Raw genomic sequence first — 22,232 nt, 5'->3', positions numbered from 1 at the left:
TTGTTTTTAATGCAAAACACGTCAAATGATAGCAATGAGTGAGTAGCAATGTGGAAAGTTTTGAGAGTTTTTGTTTATACGATTTGCATAGTGATTTTATCCACATTCTTCCAAAGACAAAACACAGCCCCAAGTCAAACAGGAGGCACTTGTGGAAAAGCTGCCATATAGCGAGATACAGGCCACGTCCATGAAACCTCTCAAGCTGCTAGAAAATGTCACCAGCAGCTTTTTTGTTGGGACTGAGGTAAGTTGGACATTTGGGTGTACAATTGTTGTTTACGGTGGGGGAGGTAAGAGACAATTGGAGAATGCAAGGCCTGAACTTAAAGGAAAAGTAATAACCACACCATAAAGTGTTTTGGTTTTTTTTCCAAAGCGCCTCTTAAACCATCCCAACATTTCTTCTGCATTCTCTCAGTTTGCGGCCCATCTTAAAAACAAGGCATCATGCAGGAAATTGTTTCGATTTTGCAAACACTTTTGTATGCTTCAAAAGAGATCAAAGCCCAGCTTAAAAAAAATAAGATTGTGACCAGTATTTCACTTTATGGCATTGCAGGATGGTGAAGTCCTTTATACCGACTGGAAGATGGAGAGAGATGGGGACTCAGGAAGACTGCTCAGTATGCTTTGAATTTTTCTGGGTGGACAGGGATTGCTGTGGGATTTGGGTGGCTTTTGTTTTGTTTTTTTAAACTGACCAAGGACAACACAGTTCTGAAAAAAATCTGCATGTAACAGTTTCTTCAGTCAATGTTAATGTTACTCAACTGAACTGAGTTTAACAGGATACAGTAGTGAGTTTGGCATTAGAGAGGTGTTGCTGAGTAAAAGAGAGAGGGAGAGGTAGAAAAGGCAAATAAATGCTGAGAACACTACTACTAGCAATGGGGCACGGGGGATAAATTCAATTCTCTTTGCATTTCCAAAGCAACAGTTGAATCAAAACGAAACCACTGTTGAAAATTTACACTTCTCCAAATTGTGCTGTGTAGTTTTCCAGCCAAGCAGTGCTTTAAAAAGTGCATGTCTTTTAATATTGCTTTGCCAAAACATTTATATCAGGAGAAATCTCATGGGTATATTGGCAGAAACTCCTGACAAATTTTCATATGGACTTTAAATTCTCCTCACACACTGCAGCAAAGGTTTATTACTCAAGGAGATACATGCATGTATTATTGTGCTGTGGGGTTCAGATGAGAACAGATTAACAGAGGATATTTCAAAAACTACATGTAGGTAAAGGAACTAGTTAGATTAGGTTCAGGGGCGATGCGAGGGGGTTGCCTAGGTGGGGTGTCTGAGTCCTGGGATTTTTTTGTGCTGTGAGGACCTAGATCTCCTGACCCTCCTTTAAAAAACAAACAAAAAACTTTTGAAAAACTTTGCTTAAAGGGCAGCAGGGCAAACAGCAATGTGTGGGGCTGGTAAGACCCCAATCTACCTTCTTTAATTTGCACTGAGGAACTATATGTATTTGTGCAAATTTGTGGCATATGGACCTGTACTTTGAGGCCTTATTCACATCTGCACACTTATGCCACTTTAAACAATCATGGCTTCCTCCAGAATCCTAGCAACTCTAGTTCATTTAGAGTGCTGGGAATTGTAGCTCTCTGATGGGTATTTTTCTCTTTATCCTGACCTCTTTAAAAGGCACGGAATAGGCACTTACCAACTAGTTCCACACCTTGCAAGAGCCAGATAAAATGTGACAAAGAGACAAATGTATGCACATACAAAACAGAGTCTCTCTCTCTCTCTTTCTCGTAAGGTCAAAAGCCATCCAACACGTACATCATCCATGATGGACTTGTCCATACTGTACAGAGGTCTCCGTTTTTCAAAGACATAATTCTCACTGTTGGAGGATGGAATTTTGCAATATGGAAAGAAGGTGTCACGGTATGTTCCTCTGGAATGGGAAATCCTTAAGAAAGGGGTGACAAGTCCATTCCAAATGTAGCACAAGGTGATTCAGAAAGGTGTAAGGAACAGGTAGGAACGTGTTTTCAGCTGTTTGTTTGGGGGGGACGGACATTGACCTGTTTACCTATTTCCTTTGATATTCTTCAAGAGAAGTTTCCTGCAGATGGTTTATATGTATAGGACTCCTCTCAGTGAATATAACAGAATATTTTAAAACCAGCCATGATTCTCTAATCAAGAGCTGTTATAGCTCGAAGCATATTGGATATTTTTTCCAAGAAAAAACAACATGAAAACACCCCAGTTTCTTGCACCTGTTTGAATAATGCTGTGCCCCACTGATTCAGGACATACTGAAGGATATTCTTCAGTTCCCCACAGGTGTAGAGGTTTCACTATTTCAATCTATACGCATAAATTCACGATGCAAGCATAGCTTCTTCTGCCAGCAGAGTGGAATTTATCAGTGATGAATATCTGATGAATTTATCAATTTATCATATATCCCCATGCACCTGCCATAAACTGAGGATACAGATCCCCAATAAATTTCTATTTTAATCTTCCTGTATTCTTCAGTTGCAGTTAAGATACCCAAATATAACAAAATCCTTTAAAAAGCACTCTCACGTAGAATTGTAACTGGTTTGTACAATGTGTGAAACTTGTCAGCATAATGATTGAAAGTCGATGAAGAGTTTAATGGGGATTTCCCCGCAGCTCCCATTTTAATGGGATGGTATGGGGAAAGGCAGGAATACTCCAAAAAAAGACAGAAATATGGAAGTGTTAGGTGACCAATTTTAATCTGGTATTTGTTTCATGCAACTATTTTCCTTTTGGCCTTTGCTTTTTTAATGAAGAGCGGTCCCCTCCTTGAGTCAAGTTGCACAGCAAAGAGATACACTGTTGGGCAGTGGTCCTTATCAAGGCCAGGTGTTTTCTTCATTGGGAGAGAAGATGGAAATATTGACATTTGGGACCTGTTGGAGAAGACTCATGAAGCGTCTCAGACCCAAAACGTCTGTATTGCACTGATTACTTGCATCAAACCCTGGATTTACTCTTGTATGTCAGTGTACCGTATTTCTTATTTCCTTACTTTGAATGTAACTTTGCAGTGGATGGGCCCGGTTAGAAAGAAAGGCAATGTTTAAAAAAAAGAAAGGCAATTCAAATGGAGATATCAACTTGTATCACATGCACAGTTGGCTATAAGATGGCAAGGGAAAGGAAGAATAGGGAAAGCAGCAATGAAATTTTGCCTAAGTCTGCTGGTCTAGCATTACCCTCCGTCTTCAGCAGCTGAAAGTGGAATGAGTGTTGAAAAAAAGGCGAACTACACATTACAAGCAGATGCATGAAACTGAGTCCAGGTGCCATTTTTTAAAATATGGTTTTCTAGGGGAAATCCTTTCCTGACACCCCGTGTGGTTTCACATTCCTGCTCTCCCCCTTGTTTTGTCAGCACCAGTTTCCATCCTCCCCAAATGGCCTTTTATTTTGTTTTTAAATAGCACTGGGACTCAGTTGCACATATGAATATAGAGAATGTAGTTAGCTCTGCAGTCAGACACATAGAGAGTTAATCTTTTATCTTTGGATGTTAGAAGTCGTAATGTTTTATTGTGATATTTCTGTACAGTATGTATGCACACTGAGATATTTGCTCCTGCTTTTAGCTCTCTTGTGCCAAACTCTGAACAAATAGGCTTATAAACTGTATTTGGGGATTCCAGTTTAATAAGGTTTAAGGGAGGAGGAGCAAAACAGGACAGAAGGAGGCTAGGAAGAACATGCAAGAGATTGAGTTCCCAAATTGACCCTTACAGCTCATTTGCTCTCTGCCACAAATACTGAACACACAAAAAATTCTTCTGTGTTTTGTGTACAACTCCTTCTGCATTCTCTGTCTTCTCTTACAGCGAAGCAACACTTCTTAGCGGTATCCGACGATTTTGGTACCCTGCATGTTTTGGAAATTTCGTGGACATTAACCCACCCTTCCCTCAATGAGGTTTGTAACCTGTTCCAGAAACTTGGCTGGGGAGTGGGGCAGGGGAGCTGCAAACAAGATTCCTTGCAGGGGGTTGGACTGGGGCCCCTTCCAACTCTATGATCTGGTGACATCCTGTTGACTAACAGAGAAAAATGGATGGGCCATTCATTTAAACAAGGTAAGATCAGAGGTGCAAACACAATGGTTTGTTGCATTTGTGTAACACTCATACAGTGGTGCCCCGCAAGACGAATGCCTCGCAAGACGAAAGGGTTTTCCGTTTGCGAGTTGCTTCGCAAGACGAATTTCCCTATGGGCTTGCTTCGCAAGAAGAAAGCCCATAGGGAAATCTCCGGGGACCTCTTTTAAATGGTGGTGGTGGGGAGCAAAGCCTTCCCCCCCCTCCGGCCTTCAGAAGAGGTCCAGGAAGGCCGGCGGGGGCCGAAAGGCTTTGCTCCCCACCGCCAGCATTTTAAAAGCGGTCCGGGATAGCAGGGAAGCGCTTCCCGCTATCCTGGACGGCTTTTGAAGGCAGGCGGGGGGGGGGGAGCAAAGACTTTTGCCCCCCGCCGGCCTTCAGAAGAGGTCCTGGACCTCTTCTGAAGGCCAGCAGGGGGCAAAAGTCTTTGCTTCCCCCTGCCTGCCTTCCCGGGGCCTTTTAAATCGCCCTGGGACAGCGGAGAAGTCTTCGCTGTCCCAGGGTTTTTTAAAATGCTGGGGGTGGGAAGAAAAGCCCTTGTGCCCCCCCCCCCAGCCTTCAGAAGAGGTCGGGGGACAGACTGTCCCCGGACCTGGTCTGAAGGCGGTTTCCATAGGAACGCATTGATTGATTTTCAATGCATTCCTATGGGAAACCGTGCTTCGCAAGACGAAAAACTCGCAAGAAGAAAAAACTTGCAGAACGAATTAATTTCGTCTTGCGAGGCACCACTGTATCAGAATGCCAGGAATTGCACACAGGCAATTGTGTAGTAAGGCTGGAATGGGAGCAGAACTCAACTGGAAAACAGGCAATTACCTTGGCCAGCCACTTTGGTCGGGGAAGAAGACCTAAATGCAGCCTCTGATTGGCATAACTGACAAACTTCTGGCGGCTGGATTTGGGGAGAAACTACATTACCAAGAGACTCATTTGTTCTTTTCTTAAAGTAAATTTTAATCCCACTATTCTTCTGAGCAACTCAGATTAGGAAGGTACATGGTTCTCTCCCCCCCCCCCCCATTTTCCCACACATCTGTAATATGGAAACCTGGTTTGGCTCCCAGAGCTGGAAATGGATATTTAAAATGCCTCGTATCATAACCTAAAAATACCTTGGAATATCAGCGTTCTAGTGTCCTTCATTACTTTGAGCGAGAAGTCAAACACCTGGAGTTTTCTGAAAAGCGACGAGAATTCAGAGAAGAAGAAAGAGAGAATATAGAGCGTGAGAAAATGATGAAGAAAACGGTAAGATTCTTTTTAAGTGACAAAAAAAGTTAGGAGTGCTAAGGTTTTGAAAAATGTGCCTATTTTTCATGTATTCTATTTATTTTCCAATAAAGAAAAAAAAAATTATTTCCCCCCCAGGCGCTTGTGGGGCCGGCAGCGGGGAGAAGCGCTCTTCTCCCCGCCGCCCGCCTTCAGACCAGGTCCGGGGACAGCAGGAAGACGCGCTGCGTCTCCTTGCTGTCCCCGGAGCTTGCGGGGCAGGCAGCGGAGAGAAGCGCTCTTCTCCCCGCCGCCCGCCTTCAGATCAGGTATGGGGACAGCAGGAAGACACGCTGCGTCTCCCAGCTGTCCCCGGAGCTTGCGGGGCAGGCAGCGGAGAGAAGCGCTCTTCTCCCCGCCGCCCACCTTCAGATCAGGTCCGGGGACAGCAGGAAGACGCGCTGCGTCTCCTGCTGTCCCTGGAGCTTGCGGGGCTGGCGGCGGGGTCTCCCCGCCGTCAGCCTCCAAACCACTTCGGGAGACAGCGGGATGGCGGCATTCTGCCTCCCTCTGTCCCCCGACCTTGTGGGGCTGGCACTGGGGCTCTCCTGAAGCCTGGAGAGCGGGAGGGGTCAGTGCGCACCGACCCCTCTCGCTCTCCTGGCTTCAGTGAAAGCCTGCATTCGCCCCATAAGACGCACACACATTTCCCCTTCATTTTTGGAGGGGGGAAAGTGCGTCCTATAGGGCGAAAAATACGGTAACCACAATCATAATTTAAGGAAGGTTAGGTTTCCCCATCTTCCCTTGTGCTGCTTCCTCTCTTCCTTCATTCGGACGTTACACAAAACCATGGTTTGTGATAGCCACAGTTAAGAGCACCATGGTTAGCACTAACAGTGCTCTGTAAACTGGCTTCAATTAATGGTTGGCTCCAGTGCTATTTTTCTAGAAAAGGAGGTTCTGGAACTCACCATTAACACCTCCCTTGTTCTCTCACAGTGGCGATGGTGCTGACTTGAGGTGCCGGAACTGAGTTCTGGCTGTGGGGGGAAAGACCCTACACAAAACATGGTTTCAGCATTAAAATAAGCAATGGTTTTGCATCGTGTCTGAACCCAGCCTCTGTGGGAAATGCTTTTGGAAGGGCATGCTTTGAATGCCTTTGCCAAAACGTAATAACTATAATGTAAAACATAATAAACCAGAGAGCGGTGGGGATTTCTGCCTTTGTGGGCTCTGAGTTACAAATGATGGCATCTGTACAAGGGCATGTGACATGCAGTACCGGCTGCTGCTCACCAGAACTGGTAGGGCAGAGGCCAAGGAGACTGACTCTAGCTCTGCCTACTGTCGATGACAGGCAGTGCCAACAAATACTAGTTTTGCTTCACCCTCTCAAAAAGGTATCACTGAGATTGAGGAGGAATCTGTCACAGGCAGTGCAATCCCCTGGACCAGTTTTGAGGCAGGCAAGTGAGGGTTCATGGCGCATTGTCCCAATATGGGCCAGCTCCTACTGAATCCATGTCTGAGGTAGCAAATTCAGTGAAGGATACCTTTTAGTGCAGTATGTTTGAGCTGCTGTACTGGTAAAGTGTTCTTGTTTTAGAGGCAGGGTTTGTACCCTGAATACTTACCGTATTTTTCGCCCTATAGGGCGCACCGGCCCATAGGGCACACCTAGTTTTCAGGGGGGGAAATCAAGGGGGGAAATATGACACTCTCCCCCCCCCACGCTTTTGCGGGAGGTGACGGAATTCCCCCACATCCCGCAAAAGCCCACAGGAGCCGCGCACAACTCCTGCGGGCTTTTCGACCAGGAGGGAGAAGGGACTGAAACAGCCAGTCAGTCCCTTCTCCCTCCTCAGGGAAAAGCCCCCAGCCCCCAAGAGCGGCGCGCTCTTTAAACCCCCCCCCCCCTGTAGAAAAGCCAGCAGAAGCCGCGCAGCCTTTAAAGAGTGCGCAGCTCATGCGGACTTTTTGACCCAGCTTGTGGGGTTGGCGGTGGGGGGAAGCGCTGCTTTCCCCCACCGCCAGCCTCAAAGCTGGGTCGGGGAGCAGCGCTAAGGCGTCGCGCGCCTTCCCGCTGCCCCCCAAGCTTGTGGGGCTGGCGGTGGGGGGAAGCGCTGCTTTCCCCCACTGCCAGCCTCAAAGAGCAGACTCTCCTGGCTTCAGCGAAAGCAAAGCGAAGCCTCCGGAGGCTTCGCGTTGCTATCGCTGAAGCCAAGGAGCCTGCATTCGCCCCATAGGACGCACACAAATTTCCCCTTCATTTTTGGAGGGGAAAAAGTGCGTCCTATAGGGCAAAAAAACAGAGGGAGCACGCCCTCTGCGCTCCGGAGGCTTTGCGTTGCTTTCGCTGAAGCCTGGAGAGTGAGAGGGGTCTGTGCGAGCAAGACTCTCCTGGCTTCAGCAAAAGGAACCTGAAGCCTGTGGAGCACAGCAGGAACTCGTGCTACGCTCTGAAGGCTTCAGGGACCTTTGAGACTGGCGATGGGGGAAAGCAGCGCTTCCCCCACCACCAGCCCCAAAGAGCAGGTCGAAAGGAACCCGAAGCCTCCGGAGCCCACCACGCTCCTGAGGCTTCGGGTTGCCTTCACTGAAGCCTAGAGAGCGAGAGGGGTCAGTGCGCACTGACCCCACTCGCTCTCCAGGCTTCCAAGGAACTCCCGCTCACCTTGACCGCACAGAACACACCTTGCTTTAAAGGGGGAGAATAAGAAGAAAAAAAATCTCCCCCTCTCTGCGCAGCACCCCTTCAGCGAAGTGGCAGGAGAAATGGAAGGGGCTCCGTTTCCCCTACCGCTTTGCTGAAAGGGCGCTGAGCAGAGAGGGGGAGAATTCTTTTCCTTGTTCTTGCCCTCTAAAACAAGGTGTGTCCTATGGTCGTGTACGTCCTATAGAGCGAAAAATACGGTATATCATCGTCTACCTAATCAGGCTATATTTTAAGGCTTTGAGAATTAACTTTCCCCCTCCAACTCAGAAAATGTATTTATAACTTACCCCCTCCTTCCTTGCAGAGAGCACTAGGTGGCCAGCGGTCAAGAGAACTTATGGAAGAACAGACAAATCAAGATTATACAGACTTTTTGGATCTAGAGAAGACCATTCTGACTCGTCTTGGGGTACTGAAGGGGCCAGACAGATACGCCTCCAGGACCAACTAGCTGCATAAGACACCACTGTCATATTCAGGACAGCGTAACTTGTTGTAAGCAACATATTTAGAATGACACTGATCCAAAGACATGGGAGCACCTGAGGAGAGCCTTGTGTGGCTTTGAAAATTTGTAATGCAGGAGAGCTCCCGCAAGCCAAAAGGACCTGCTGCTGTACTGTTCAATTTGCAGCTTGTCTTTTTTTTTACTGTAGGACTGTTGAAAATGCCCCCCTCCCCAATATGGTTGTAGGTGCTGTTCCTCCATACCTCTACACTATGTATCATAATAAATATACAGGTAAGCAACATTTTCACACATGGCTAAAGGTGCGTATTGACAATAAAATAATAATTGGTTTTGCATTTGAGATTAATTAGAACCTGTAGCGCCTTAATGCAAATATTAAAAACAACACTATGTTAATATGTATGCCCATTAAGTGCCCTGGAATACAGCATAATATGGAAACAGCAGCAATCCCAGGAAGCATCGCATGTAATCATTTCAGACATCTGGAAGTGCACACAAACATCAGGCTTCTTTCCAGATCTACTACATATTCAGTAGTTATCACATAACATTCTCTGTGTATGCTAACAGGGGGCCTCAGCAACACTTCAGTTTTCAAAGTGATTAAGGATGATTTAGGCCAGAGCTTTTCCAAACTTTTCACATTGGTGATACGCTTTTTAGACCTGCATCATTTCGCGACAACAGTAATTCAGTTTTACTAGCGAACTGGAGGTTAAACAAATGCTGCTGAATGAAAAAAAAGGGTGCCGCAACAGCCATGACTTAACGATTAACAGTAAGCAACCAGCCACACAAAAGTCAGCGGTTGCTACAACCCCTCCACAAACACATCATCTCCCCGTGTAGCCAAGCAAGAGGCATAATCACCATTCAAACTCACCTGCAGTCACTGTGTCATCAGCTTGTTTATTTACATAGTTCTTCTGTCCAATACACATTCTCAACATATGAACGTCAGGATGCACAAACTGCAATAGTAAAAAGATTTGTGTTGAAGGGAGCACCTTTCCCTTGACACACAAAAGCAGGTCACTGGCTGCTTGTGCTGCAGCAGGAGAGCAGCTTTCCCCCTGGAGGAGTTAAACAACAGCTTGACTATTTACCTGTGCAAATGAATAGCAGCTGATTAATATTAATGTCGCTCTCTTATCGGTTGGGGTGACATTTTTCATCCTGCAGTACTCTGCCTATTGCTATGTTACCAGGTCAGGTGCCATCAGAGACCATTAGGCAGAAATGAAAGGCTTCAGAGAAGGACAGGTTAGACTCTTAAGAGGGTGAATCCACACTTTCCACAGCCTGCTGTGGTAGCAAGAGGCTCCTGTCAGACAAGTGTCCACACGGCCAGGGCAGAAAGTGGAAAGACCCATGGAGACAGTTTGCAAAGCGACTCTTACTGGTCTGCAATATTCACTGCTCCTGTCTAGCTTTGATCAGTGAAAATAACAATTACCGTCGGGAATCAGAGTTGGAAGAGACCTCAAGGGCCAAGTAATCCAACTCCCTGCATTGCAGGAATCTCCACTAAAGCATCCATGACAGACGGCCTTCCAGCCTCTGTTTAAAAGCCACCAATGAAAGGGAGTCCCCAACTTCCCAAGGGAGACCATTCCACTGCCAAACAGCTCTTCCCCTCAGAAAGTTCTTCCTGATGTTTAGTCAGAATCTCCTTCCTTGTAACTTGAATCCATTGGTTCGAGTCCTACCTTCCGGAGCAGGAGAAGACAAGCTTGCTCCACCTTCCATGTGAAAGCCCTTTAGATATCTGAAGATGGCCATCGTACCTCCTCTAATTCAACAATCCGCTAATCTGCTTGGGGCACAGGAAAGTGATAATCAGAAGCTGGGAAGAAAACATTTTTTAAAAAAAAGTAACAGAAGGTCTAACAGAATACAGTGGCCAAAGACCATTTTAGGTCTCCGTCCTCCTTTTCTCCCCAGTCCAAATGATCGTTCAGCCACCAACTCTTAGATCCTCTCTCACACACCTGGTAGCAGCATACCTCTGAATGCCAGTTGGGAGAGGGGAGGGCTCTTAAGTTCAGATCCTGCTTACAGGCTTTGTATAGGCATCTGGGTTGGCCACCGTGAGAGCAAGACAAGGTAGCCTGTTGCTCTGATTTACCAGGGCTCTTTTTATGTTCTTACACGACTCAGACTGTATGCCCAAGGCATGGTTCCAGACAGCACATTCAAATATCACTAAATGATGAACAAGTAACCCCTTAAAATATGTTTACCCACCTTTCTCTTACATACACAGGCAGGCTAAAGAGCAGCAAAGGTGGATCCCTGCCACCACCTTTTCAGTAAACCCTGAAGTATTTGGGTAAAGCCACAATTTTTTATATATTGTGAGAAACGTGCTTCAAATATCACACATGCATTCTGTGTACTAGACTAGCCCCCCTAAAACATTAGTGGCCTTGAACAACCAGATGTGTCCCAAGCTTATCAGATTTAGAGATTTGTGCTGCAAAAATCCAGAGGATCTATTTTTATACGAGAAGTTACCAGCTATTTTTAGCATACCAATGTAGCTATCTCCGACGCCTGCCCTCCACCGCCCCCCCCCCCACGCCAGGGCAGTGAGGAGGGGACTGGCTGGCTCACCAAACACTAGCTTCCTTGGTGTATTTTGCAAACTAAGCTACCAAGGGCCCCCCAAAAATGAGCTGGAAGTTTCAGCCTAGGTGACCAAACATGGGGCCTGCATCTGAACCATATGGTGGAGGCAGGGTTAGATCAATAAACTTGTACTTGACAATGTTCCATCCGTCAGCATTCAAATATGAAAGGTGGACAGAGACAGAGGGAGGCAGGTAACAAGAGGCCACAGTTCAGTAGTCTCTGTCAAATGCACCTCTCTTTATTCACGAGTAAGGAATATGGGGTGGCTGCCCTTAAGAACTGAAGAACAAAAATGCCTGCAAACAAAAACTTCACTATTGTTGAAATTATTGCACTGCAAAAGGCTTCCACACCAAAAAAAGAGCATTTTTAAAAAGTTAATAAAAAGCACATGCACCCCTTAAACTGCAACTTTAAGAATGATCACATGAACCATTCATTTGCACTGTTGCATAAACCCAGACAAACCTGCCGAAGATGCCAAACACAGATTAGCTCTGCTGGCCTGTTTGCACCATGCTGACCCCCTCCTGCACTCCATGCCTGCCTGCTGCAGTAGTAAATATCAGCCGGATGGAAGGCAGGTAAACGATATAGGTTCACCAAGATATCCACTATTGGCTGACCTTGAATCTTCTCTTGAAAAACTGAAAATCCTAGACTCGTCTGTTAGAAGAAGATGTTCATCTTCTTTCCTAAAGCAAGCAAGCTGTAATCCTTGCATTTATTGTTGTTTGTCTGCAATCTGAATCCTAATCCTATTCTTTATGGGCAGGGGGGGGGGCGACTATGCCTGATTGCAATATGTACATAGAGTGGATCCTATTATATAAACTGTTACATAATATAACAAGGAACAGCTTACACAAACATATATCACCAGTTTAGGTGGCTTGAACAATTGGCAGAAAGCTGACATTTGGGTACAGGTTTGGGGCTCTTTTGCACTCACACACTTAATCAGCTACAGATTGGGGGTGGGTGGGGGACTGCACTACCAGTCAGCAATGTATTTATGCTGGTAAAATGTAAGTTGTATTAACCAGGGTAGAATCCAGGCATTCCTCTGTTCTTAATAAGAGCAGGAAACATTTACATGCATGTCACAGAAGGTTCTAATAAAGTGAGCAAAAACCACCAAGTGGGTCATCATCACAGTTCTTAATTTCCACACATCTAATTTGTAAATCATGCAGGCACACAATCTACCTCTAAGCAGGGATGTGCTGAAGCCATTAATTTAAAACAGATTTGAAGCCATTTAATACAGGCTCTCAGATTGCATTTCAATTTAACAAATGCATCATTAAATTGTTTCCTGACAGATGATGGATTCCCATTTGGGAGACACAAGTTTTCACACAATTTTTTTATCATTTGTGCTTGTTGAAACAAGCACAGCTTTCTTTCAGTTCTAAAATAATGTGTATGGAAAAGGTGCATCTCTCCCTAATGGCCACAAACAATTGCTACAAAGAAGACAGATATAAATACCTCTAACGTGGTGGACTTAATATTAGGCTTTCTTAAAACTAAAGTTCTTTGTTTATTTGTAATATAACAAAAACTACTGGCCAAAATGCCAAGACATGAAATATTGAAATTTGCTAGCAAAATTAAATTCAGACACTGCTCATACATTACTGAGTTCCACAGCCTGTTCTATGGATGGTAGAACAACCATGAACTTCCTGTCATGCAAGGCAAAGAGCAGCCATTTGGGCATCTGCCAAGCCTTGCTCTCCTGAAGAGGGTCCGTTTCCAATCCCTAGAGCTATCCCCCTTCCATGTTTGCCCTGAGCATGGTAGCAACAACAAAGGTGAGTTGCCTTGAACTCTCCCTTTAGGCCAGTGGTGAGGAACCTGTGGCAGCCTAGATGTTGTCAAGACTACAATTCCCATCATCCACAGCCAGCTTCATCAGCAGGGATGGTGGGAGCTGGAGTCCAGCAACATCTGGAAGACCACAGGTTCTGCACCCCTGCTTATAGGCAGTTGTACAGGTTAGGCCCAGTGGGAAAGTGAAAGTGAATGGCAGGTGGGCACAGAAGTTCTGGGGGGGGGCAGTGAGTGCATCCCCCACCACCCTTGGAAATGGTCTGGATGAGAAGCACTTGCATGTACAGTCATATGCACAATGGCCTAATTTGTGTGATTATTCCCCCTCTAACAGATATGTTGCAGCAGGAAGGTGGGGGGGGGGGAACGATGACAATAGAGTCCTTGTGTGCTTGTAGCTCATTAGGCCTCTGGGAAATTGATCAAATTACTCAACAACATGATGTTCTGGCTTGAGATACAATGTGGATAGACTAGAATTTTACTCATTTTCTGTTGGGAATTTGTATGTTCAAAAGCTGTTGGAAAGCTAAACATTCTGATAGCATGTCTGTGTGTGCTAAAAGGGCACTGTGATTTTCACAATGTGACAAAGTAGGCTACTTCCATTCTCCATATGCAAAGGGCAAGCATGAAAAACGCAAAGCCCATTATTGAGCTAGGCTCTCTCTCTGGCCCAATTCCAATCATCTATCCACTGAGACATGAAGGCTTCGTTTGTACATCCATGTTCATTGCTAGACAACTGCAACATCAGTGGATTTCCTGTGTGAATGAGACACCACAGACCCCAAACTACAAAACAAGGTTTTGCTACTTATTCTGACGTACAAAAACTAAAGAGTTTTCCAATGTTGAAGTTCTCATTTATCTAAAACTAGTCAGCAGAACAACACAAATGCAGATCAGAAGCAAGCAGATCAGACAGGCAATGAGTTTTCAAAGGTAGAAATGGTAAGTTGCCTCTGGGAAGATGTTTGGGAGGAGACAATACTGTACTCCATCTCTACCAAGATGGCAACAGAGAAGAAGGCCATAACATTAGGAGCACTTTCACACTGTAAACTTCAATGACCAGGCAGGTCTATTATAGGAGACATATCTTCAGCTGAACTCATTCCATAACAGCAAAACATTAAACCTGGCTTGGTAGCAAATGGCAAAACATGTGCTATAACAATGCAACAACTCACCCCGTGAGCTGGAAACAAATATGTTTCTGATAAACTGGCTGGGAAGAAATAGCACTGAAGTCGCCACTCAAATTCCTGCATGAGATTAGGCCTTCGTCCTCCCTCTCAGTTGCTGAGCGCATTGAACGACTAGCCCTGAAAAATATGAAGGAAAACTTATATTCACAACCACAGCAGATTCTGTGTGGGCAAATACATTTTCAAGGTATTATGTGGAATCAGAAATACATCTAACTTATCTTCAAATATTGGCAACCGGGGCTTTTTCCAGCCGGAACTCGCTGGAATTCTGTTGCGGCACCTCTCAGGTGGGCACCAACGTCATTCTAAGAGAACGAGGAAGTTGTTCATGGTGAGTTCCTGCACCTCTTTTCCTAGAAAAATTGCACTGATGGCAACCTTTTACAAAATGCAACCGATTTTTATTCTTAATCCAGATTTTATTCAGAATTAACATTTATATTTTTAAAAATAATCCACTTCCTGTACATATATACTTTTAAAAAAATACATCAGCTTATCAATAAATGCTTCAGGTTAAAATTTCCAAACAGTACCGTTGTTATTTAATTGCAATGACTGTATTGTGTACTGAGACATTAACGATAATAAATTAATAAAAAGGACACTGGATAAAAAGTGGAGATATTTAGGAAAAAAACGTGGCAAAAAATTCGTGCACCAAATTCGTGCATCCTATTGTAAATAAATAATAATAATAACAACAACAACAGTAGCCAGACAAAATATAGGAGGGAAACAAACAAGTTAAAATAGCATTTACACAAGGTCCATAGGCCAAGAGAGTGGCCGCTAACATAATACAGGAGAAAATGAAATCTTACAGTGTGTCATGAATTTGCAAGATCCAAAGCACTATTTAAGAAACCTTTGCTGACTTACATTTTTAAAAGCATTTCCATTTAAAAACTTACTCATCTGCATTATTAATAATGCAGCCTTTTTTAATGAGGCAATTGGTTGTATAATTTTTATTGCTTGGGTTTTATTGCTAGACAGTGGACAGAAGTTGAGTTTTCATTTATATATTTGCATAAGACTTGCAATTGCTTTGGTTAACTACTAAGATAGCCGACATCCAAGGACAAGGTTAATAAACGTTTTGTCACATTTATCCTTCTAAGGGAAGGGCTGAGGAGCTGTCAATAATACTCATTTAAGACAACTGGCAAGATAAACAGTAAATTGATAGTCTCATTTAATACTTATTCAATATTTCTGGTATGAGAGCAAATACTAAGAACTTCAAAATGCATTCAGGACCTAGATATATTATTTTTAAAAGGCACTTTCTCAATTCACATGTCAACCTTTAAAAATAGGATGGACTTTTTTGGGGAGGGGACTACAGCCATTTTAGCATCTACTAAGCTTTCAGAACATCTAAAATATCCCACTTGAATCAATATGACTACTCTCCTCCTTTTAAAAAACAAAAACAAAAAACAGGCCATAATTCCTGATCACTGCATTTGTAGTCACAAGGACTACAGCTTCATAAACATGGTTCAGCATAGGGATCTGCACTCTTGAATTATGTTTGCTACTTGAGGCTGAACCAGAAAACATGTTCAGTCTTTAAATCCATCCCAATTTAAGTCTCATGGAGTTGTGTGTGTGTGTGTGTGCATCTAACTTATTCTGAACATTTGCCTTTAACAGAGCCTTTGATCATGCATGAAATACTGCTCTGTCCATCGTTTGCATCTGGCTGAACTTTGGAAAGGGTTAAAGGGATGTGCATATTGTTTAAAATGTGCATTTTAAACAATATGCATCTTTGTGAGCCACCACAGTGTGAAATTTGGACTCTGGGAAACAATCGTTCCCATTGCCAAAGCCTCTCTAGAAACTCTTAAAAACGTGGAAATTGCACGATGCGACAATCACACATTATCTGGGAAAGTCTTGCACTTGTACATCTGAGAGATATCAATGTCATCTGTGGCCTTTGAACTCCTCGCAGGTATTCAGCAAGTCCCTTCTGGTCTGACCCATATCCACTGCTGCTTAGCGGGCCATTTATTTTGGCATCACGTGACACACATTCCTTTTAGAAGTTGTGTTCATATTTAAATCTAAAATGGCCCTTTCCTGAAGTACCGATGATTACAAAGGGTTTGAGACAGGGAGCCACAGCAATTGCTCTTCATAATGTCTCATAGAACTTGCCCTGCAAGGCTCTGGTTTCTTGACTTGCAGCGAGGGAAAGGGAAGGCTGGAAAGGAAGGGGAGGAATGCAGTGTCCTCCTATTTCTGACAGGCCAAGTATGCTGCCTGTAGATGCGTAAGGAGGCAGGATCTCCTATGCTATGTTCTATAGCAGGGATGGGGAACCTTCCACCTGCAGCTGAATTTAATGTGGCTCCTTCCTGCTTATCAGCTGGAACAGCTTAGCAGGGGGGAAGAGAGGAAGGACAGGGAGGGCTATGGTGAACTCCCCATGCACAAGCACTGTACCCCAAATGGAGTAGATCAAGCCCAATGCTTTTTAATATACAGTATGTATATAAATATGTACAAAACAAAAAAAAGTTAGAAAAATATTTAATTTCTTTTCACTTTTAAATAATTGCTGGAAAGTGTTAATGCAGGAATACATTAATATTTGTACATTTAAACGTTTTCATATATAGCTATATAGGTATATATAAAAAGCTTTTTTTTCTCATAGCAGCCTTTGCATTGCAAGTGAATAAGGTGTCAAAATATGGTAGAAAAAAATGATCTACCTACAGTTTGCGCTGCAAATTATCAGGTAAGCAGCAATGTTAATTCTCCCTTTCTGGGAAAACATCTGTACCAGGGCTAAAGTTTCAGGAACAAATGAGTGCTGTTCCTGCTGTAACGTAGACAGAGATGGTGCCTTGCGTACCTTACATAAATTGTCCAAACTTCCTAAGTGCATAGTACCTTGAAAGGGAAATGGAAATTCTGCAATCATCTCACGAAAAGTAACGTACCATTTTAAACCCAGAAGGGTCAACCCGAAACCATCCTCAACGGAGAAGAAGGAAGGGGGAGGAAAATTACAACAAAGCAATAAACAGATTGTGTAATACGAATGCACTAAGCCCACGGTGGATCAAAATCACTGCACGATGCAATGGAAATAACAGCACTGCACCCGTCTCTCTTTTGGGGAAGAAACAGGGGGTGGGGGTGGGGGAAGAGACAGCAAAAAAAGAGAGAGGAGGTATTGCAGAGGGAAATTACTTATCAGTAACTGATGTTGAGCTTGTTTTTATTGAGTTCCCGTTCCAGGTTTCCTATCAGAGTATCAATGCTTTCTTGCAGATCTTTGAGGTTTACTCTGTGGTTCCCTGCAGAATCCATGGCTTGCACCGTCAAATAGGCCTGAAAAGTGTGTTCTTTGGACATGCAATGGGGCCGTTCGGCGAGCTTCTCCGAGCCATCCACTCTGCCACCGTCATCGCCACTTTCGGCATCTTCCGAAGGAACATCATCATAGTCTGCTTCGTTCAGGGCCTCCTTGGGGCTGACGAAGTAGCTCTCCCCACAGCCACTCCAGTCTCCGGCATAGCGGTTGCTTGAAGGGCTATCCAGTCTGGCTGGCCTGGACCTGAGGATGCCTGACATCTCAGTACTGCTCAAGTTCAACATCTGAGGCCGCTGCTTCTTAGGTCTCAAGTAATTCACAGACGACTGCTGCTCAGTCAATGCAGATTCTTTGACGGCTGAATGTTGCACTAAGACAAACAGCAGTTTTAAGACATGTTAGCTGAACGGTGTATATGACAAGAAACCAACAGTGTTAACATTTGCATTATTTCTCTCTATTTCTCTACAATTGGAACATGCATGTATGCATGCACACTTAACAGCCAAAACATTCTACTACTGGGGTAGTGGAGCTAGCTAGTAATCCTATATTAGGAGGGGGAAGCCTGGGAGAAAACGTTCCATCTCAAAACTATCATGCCTTAGTCCGCCTGCAACTGCAGGAGTCGGTTAAATTTTCTAAGCGCCTCAATGAACTCTGCAAGTTAATCACAAACCCGCAAACGCAACGCAGTTCAAGTGAGGGCTGGGCTTTCATCTGCCATCCACATTCAGCTGTGTAAGACAAAAGCAAGGCCCGGCAAGTGTTAAAACAGCTTGCAAATATAGCCACCACTCTAGAAAGCTGACCATTTTGGATCCAAGTGTGTGCAAAGCCAGCCGAAGCTTTTCAAAGGTTCCTTTCCCCCCACCTCTAAGCAGCCATATACTCCAGCTCAGAGACGGTGGTGGGGAATACATGCAGCACACATCTGACAATTTTTGTTACCTGAACTCATGGATCTACACCCCAAGAAACTAAGTCTCCTCTGGTTACCGGCTCCCTATGGTTAAATAGTACAAATGTTTTATTGACAGCTGATGGCTGAATATTTCAACTGTAAAATATCTTTATCCCATGGTGCTTCTACCATCATGCCATTTTTGTTCAATTTTAGCTCTTTGCTGGCTGCAATATGGAACATGAAAGGGGCATAATTCCTCCCCCAAATGCTTAAATACTTGCTAAGGTTAGGGCTGGGCGATATATCGTCCAAATCTGAAGTCCATATCGTGATATTGGTTTCATAATTGGTAATTATAATGTGCATGCGCACGTGTGCTATACAAAAACCACGATGCGGGGGAAACGTGAAGCCAGCCATTGTCTCTACAAAGCTCCATCCTTATTTCACACATTGCAATATGTTGGTATATTGCGAGGTTTAGCTGGGAATATATAACGCGATGTTGAAAACCAGGTAACGCCCTGGTGTGGCTAAAGGATGAGGGAGAAGGAAAGGCTATCAACAGAGAACTATGGAAAAAATGTAGGTTGTCATGATCCAGAAGAAACTGAGGGGACCTGGTAGCAGTGCTTGAATCTGGGACTGGGGTGAGGGGGAAAGCGGGCCTGTCGCCACCACATTTTGTGACGGGGCCAACTTCCCATCTTCTGTATTTAGAAGTCTACCAGGAGTGGGGCACTGTGATTTGGAGAAAACTGATGAAAGTCTGGGGTGGGCCTTGTGGATTTCATGAGAGGCCTCCGCTACCTTTCCCCTCACAGTTCAAGCACTGAGTAGGATAGACTAATCCAAGTCTGGGGAAACATCTTATTTAGGCATGAAGATGGAAGATAACTGGGCTAAGAAAAAGGGGAGGATAGGATCATGCATGGCATGGCGGACATATGAAAGGGGAAAGGGAGAGAGTTAGACCTTGTTATGCTTTGACAGTTTGATAGACAGAAGGGGTTTTATTGCATTTCATACTTAAAAACTACAGTTTGAGCCTCTCACATGGCATGTGTGTCAGATATGATTCTTGCTAATATGGGAAAGGATCCAGACGTTAACGTGACAGAACATTCTAGCAAGGGTAGGTTTGGCAACTGTATTACAGAAAGCCAGTGTTTTTTGAACTAGTTTTTCTGACATCCCACACTGAAAAAAGAAGACAAATGAACACACAGGGGCCATCTCCCCATAGATGCAGTACATGGCCAGACAGTCCAAAGGCCTTTGCATCTGTGGCATGCCATGAATTTTTTTGTACAGGAAGAGTTAGGGCCAGAGGCGCCAGCTTGCCAGGGCGATGGGGTGACATCGTACACATGACATCTTGATGTCCTACACATGGGCATTGCGTCTTCCTCCCTAACCTGGACAGAAGCTTCCAGGGAAGGAGGTGCCAGGGCTCTGACAGGATGCTGGAGTCCTGCCTGTTTCCCAAAGCTGGGAATTAAAAAACAAACAAACCCCACAACAAAGCGACAATTCTGCAAAAGCTGCTCCTTCAGCCAGATGACTTAGTGGAGTCAAAGCAGAGTGATGCTGGCAGTTGTGTTCATTGTGCTCTGCAAACAGCAGAATGGTCTCTGCCAGAGCATTCTGTATTGTCTGCAGAATCAAGTTGCCAACCAAGGAGCCTTTTCAGACGATTTCCAGATGGTCTAATTCAGACACACTTCAGGCCTATAGTTGGTCAATCTGAAGGGCTTGACTAGGAGATGGAGGACTTTAGTGAGGAAAGCAACAAGGGACTGAAAAATCTGTAGTAGTTTTCTGGATTGGGGCATGGAGAGGATCCCTCCTCCCTTTAAGTTCTCTGAAGATGAATATTCTCTGTGCCTCTCGTATTTTTGAGGGAAATGGTGAGTTCCATTAAAAAAAAGGGGGGGGAATGTTTCCACTGATGAAATATTGGTGTTGACTTGTGTTGAAAGTACGCGCTCCTTGGCTTTGCAAGACAAGGTCAGATTCTTTGCAGGGTCACCAGATTACAAGAGCGCACTGCTGTGATCCTCAGCCACATAAGTCACTGAAAACCACCACAGAAGTCACCACCAAGAGGCTCAAAAGTACAACCGTAGAGGTCAAAAGTAAAAAAGCAGGACATGTTACCTGCACAAAAATGGGGAACAGGAGATTCTCTCTTTTTTAAAAAGTAAAAATTGCAGACACAGCATTTGCAGTAGTATGTGAAGAGTCAAATCCTGCCCATAAACAGCACACTACAAGCTGGGATCCCCCTGCAAAAGCAAGCCTTATTGGTGGGGATATGTCTTGTTATTAGTCTTTAACAATTTGGCTTTTTTTCTTTAAGAAACCGGGAGTGGGGAGAACTCTCCGCAGCAACAAAAGCTCTTCTGTTTAGGCTTTGCTCTCTTAAGGCAAAAGGGTCATGTGTTAAACCTTAAGTGCCAGCGTTGTTGAGCTTTCCTACTGAACAAGGAACATGTGTTTTCCATTTAAAAATTAAAAAAAAAAACCATGAGGAGCACAAACACGGTTATCTAGTTTTTCAAATCCATTGGAGGCGTAAATCTTTGAGAGCCCAAGCTCTGGGCTCTGGCTCCTTCGTTGGAACAGAGCTCACTCCACAATGTTTAATTAAATTCTTGAAGAGCCGAAAGACGCTGTACAGTATCATGCCTCTACAAGGAGTTTTTGCAATCCTCTAATTTGTTCCATGGTTAGCTTCCTTGACAATAATCGCACACACAAAAAATTATATGGCAAAGCAGTCTCCATACATTCTGTACATTTATAACTCTGACATTCAAATCAGAGATTCATAAATCCTAGGCAACCAGCCACAGCCCTCATTTCCTGGGCAAACATGAGGATTTGTCCAATTACGGAGACTATCTCAGCTTCCACTGACAGCCCGGCCACATCATGGTTGCAACGAACAGACCTTGAAAGCAAGGCTGCGAGTTATAGCTAGCATTATACATGTGACCACCAGAAGATGCTGTTGCTTAGGAGCAGACACGTTACTCTGAAGGCACTTTCTTCTTTCAGCCTGGCCTGCCACAGCAGTTCAGGGAGTAGCTGCCTTGAGAGGTTTCCGTTGTACCCGTTGTGGGAAAGGTGGTGAACGAACTTTTACAGCAACTAGGGCGTTGCAGAAGCTCTCAGTGGCAAGGAAAGACAAAAGCAAGAGCACCGAGGAACAGGGACCCATTTGGGGGGATGCTCCTTGCACTTACAGAGCAGCAAACAGGGGACTTGCACTTATAGAGCAGCTCAGGGGACAGCATCAACAATGGTATTTCGTGGACAGCAAGTGAGCGCTTCTAAATGTTTGGGGTCAGTTAAATATTTTTGTCTTCATTGCATTCGTGCAATAGTCTCCTCTGCCCCCAATTCAGTGAAATTTAATTGCAGATCTGCACTGCGTCCTGCTTGCTGGACTCACAGAATTGTAGAGTTGAAAGGGACCCTGAGGATCAACTAAGTCCCATCCCCTGCAATGCAGGAATATGCAGCTGTGCCATACGGGGATCAAACCTGCAACCTTGGCGTTATCAGCACCACCCTCTAACCAACTGAGAACGTTAGCACACAACTCCAGACAGCTACGTTGCTATGCACTGGGTGGATCAACCGGTGGATGAAGAATATTCCACATTACTGCACAGATTGGAAATGGAGATATTGTTGCTACATAAACACTGGAAGGCCATAAATAGGAGGAGGAGGAGTTTGGATTTG

The 22,232-nt window shown here is 44.5% G+C and overlaps 2 protein-coding genes and 1 long non-coding RNA gene across 17 annotated transcripts in view; 1 reads left to right on the top strand and 2 right to left on the bottom strand.

Annotated features, from left to right (window-relative positions):
- DNAI3 (dynein axonemal intermediate chain 3) overlaps window positions 1-8,874 on the top strand; it is a 62,120-nt gene extending 53,246 nt beyond the window's left edge. For 8 of the 13 annotated variants that reach the window (XM_077928511.1, XM_077928512.1, XM_077928509.1 and 5 more), the window contains 7 exons: window positions 117-247; window positions 563-626; window positions 1,781-1,911; window positions 2,799-3,003; window positions 3,861-3,952; window positions 5,262-5,384; window positions 8,372-8,874. In XM_077928511.1, coding sequence (XP_077784637.1) covers window positions 117-247; window positions 563-626; window positions 1,781-1,911; window positions 2,799-3,003; window positions 3,861-3,952; window positions 5,262-5,384; window positions 8,372-8,518 — 893 coding nt within the window. In that variant the 3' untranslated portion in view covers window positions 8,519-8,874. Of the gene's footprint in view, window positions 1-116; window positions 248-562; window positions 627-1,780; window positions 2,005-2,798; window positions 4,229-5,261; window positions 5,385-8,371 lie in introns of those variants that run through there. The other 5 variants (XR_013392875.1, XR_013392874.1, XM_077928516.1 and 2 more) reach the window with 5 other exon arrangements.
- LOC144327774 (uncharacterized) lies at window positions 3,088-8,490 on the bottom strand. Of its 2 annotated transcripts, none has more exons than XR_013392877.1 (3): window positions 8,355-8,490; window positions 6,320-6,388; window positions 3,088-5,313 (listed from the first exon to the last, which is right to left on the bottom strand). It is a non-coding gene; the product is annotated as an uncharacterized LOC144327774 (long non-coding RNA). The 2 variants fall into 2 exon arrangements; XR_013392878.1 differs by having other exon boundaries at window positions 6,320-6,405; window positions 8,355-8,466.
- Window positions 8,875-15,659: 6,785 nt separating the features above from the next.
- The window catches only part of SYDE2 (synapse defective Rho GTPase homolog 2), a 40,474-nt gene continuing 33,901 nt past the window's right edge, over window positions 15,660-22,232 (bottom strand). The window contains exons 7-8 of one of the 2 annotated variants that reach the window (XM_077928506.1): window positions 18,521-18,575; window positions 17,801-17,939 (exon numbers count right to left, since the gene is read on the bottom strand). In XM_077928506.1, the coding sequence (XP_077784632.1) occupies window positions 18,565-18,575 (11 nt within the window). In that variant the 3' untranslated portion in view covers window positions 17,801-17,939; window positions 18,521-18,564. Of the gene's footprint in view, window positions 17,940-18,520; window positions 18,576-22,232 lie in introns of both variants that reach the window. The other variant, XM_028732904.2, reaches the window with a different exon arrangement.

Source organism: Podarcis muralis, chromosome 5, assembly GCF_964188315.1.
Source record: "Podarcis muralis chromosome 5, rPodMur119.hap1.1, whole genome shotgun sequence".
NCBI classification, from domain to species: Eukaryota; Metazoa; Chordata; class Lepidosauria; order Squamata; family Lacertidae; genus Podarcis; species Podarcis muralis.
This window is presented reverse-complemented; position numbering and strand designations above follow the sequence as displayed.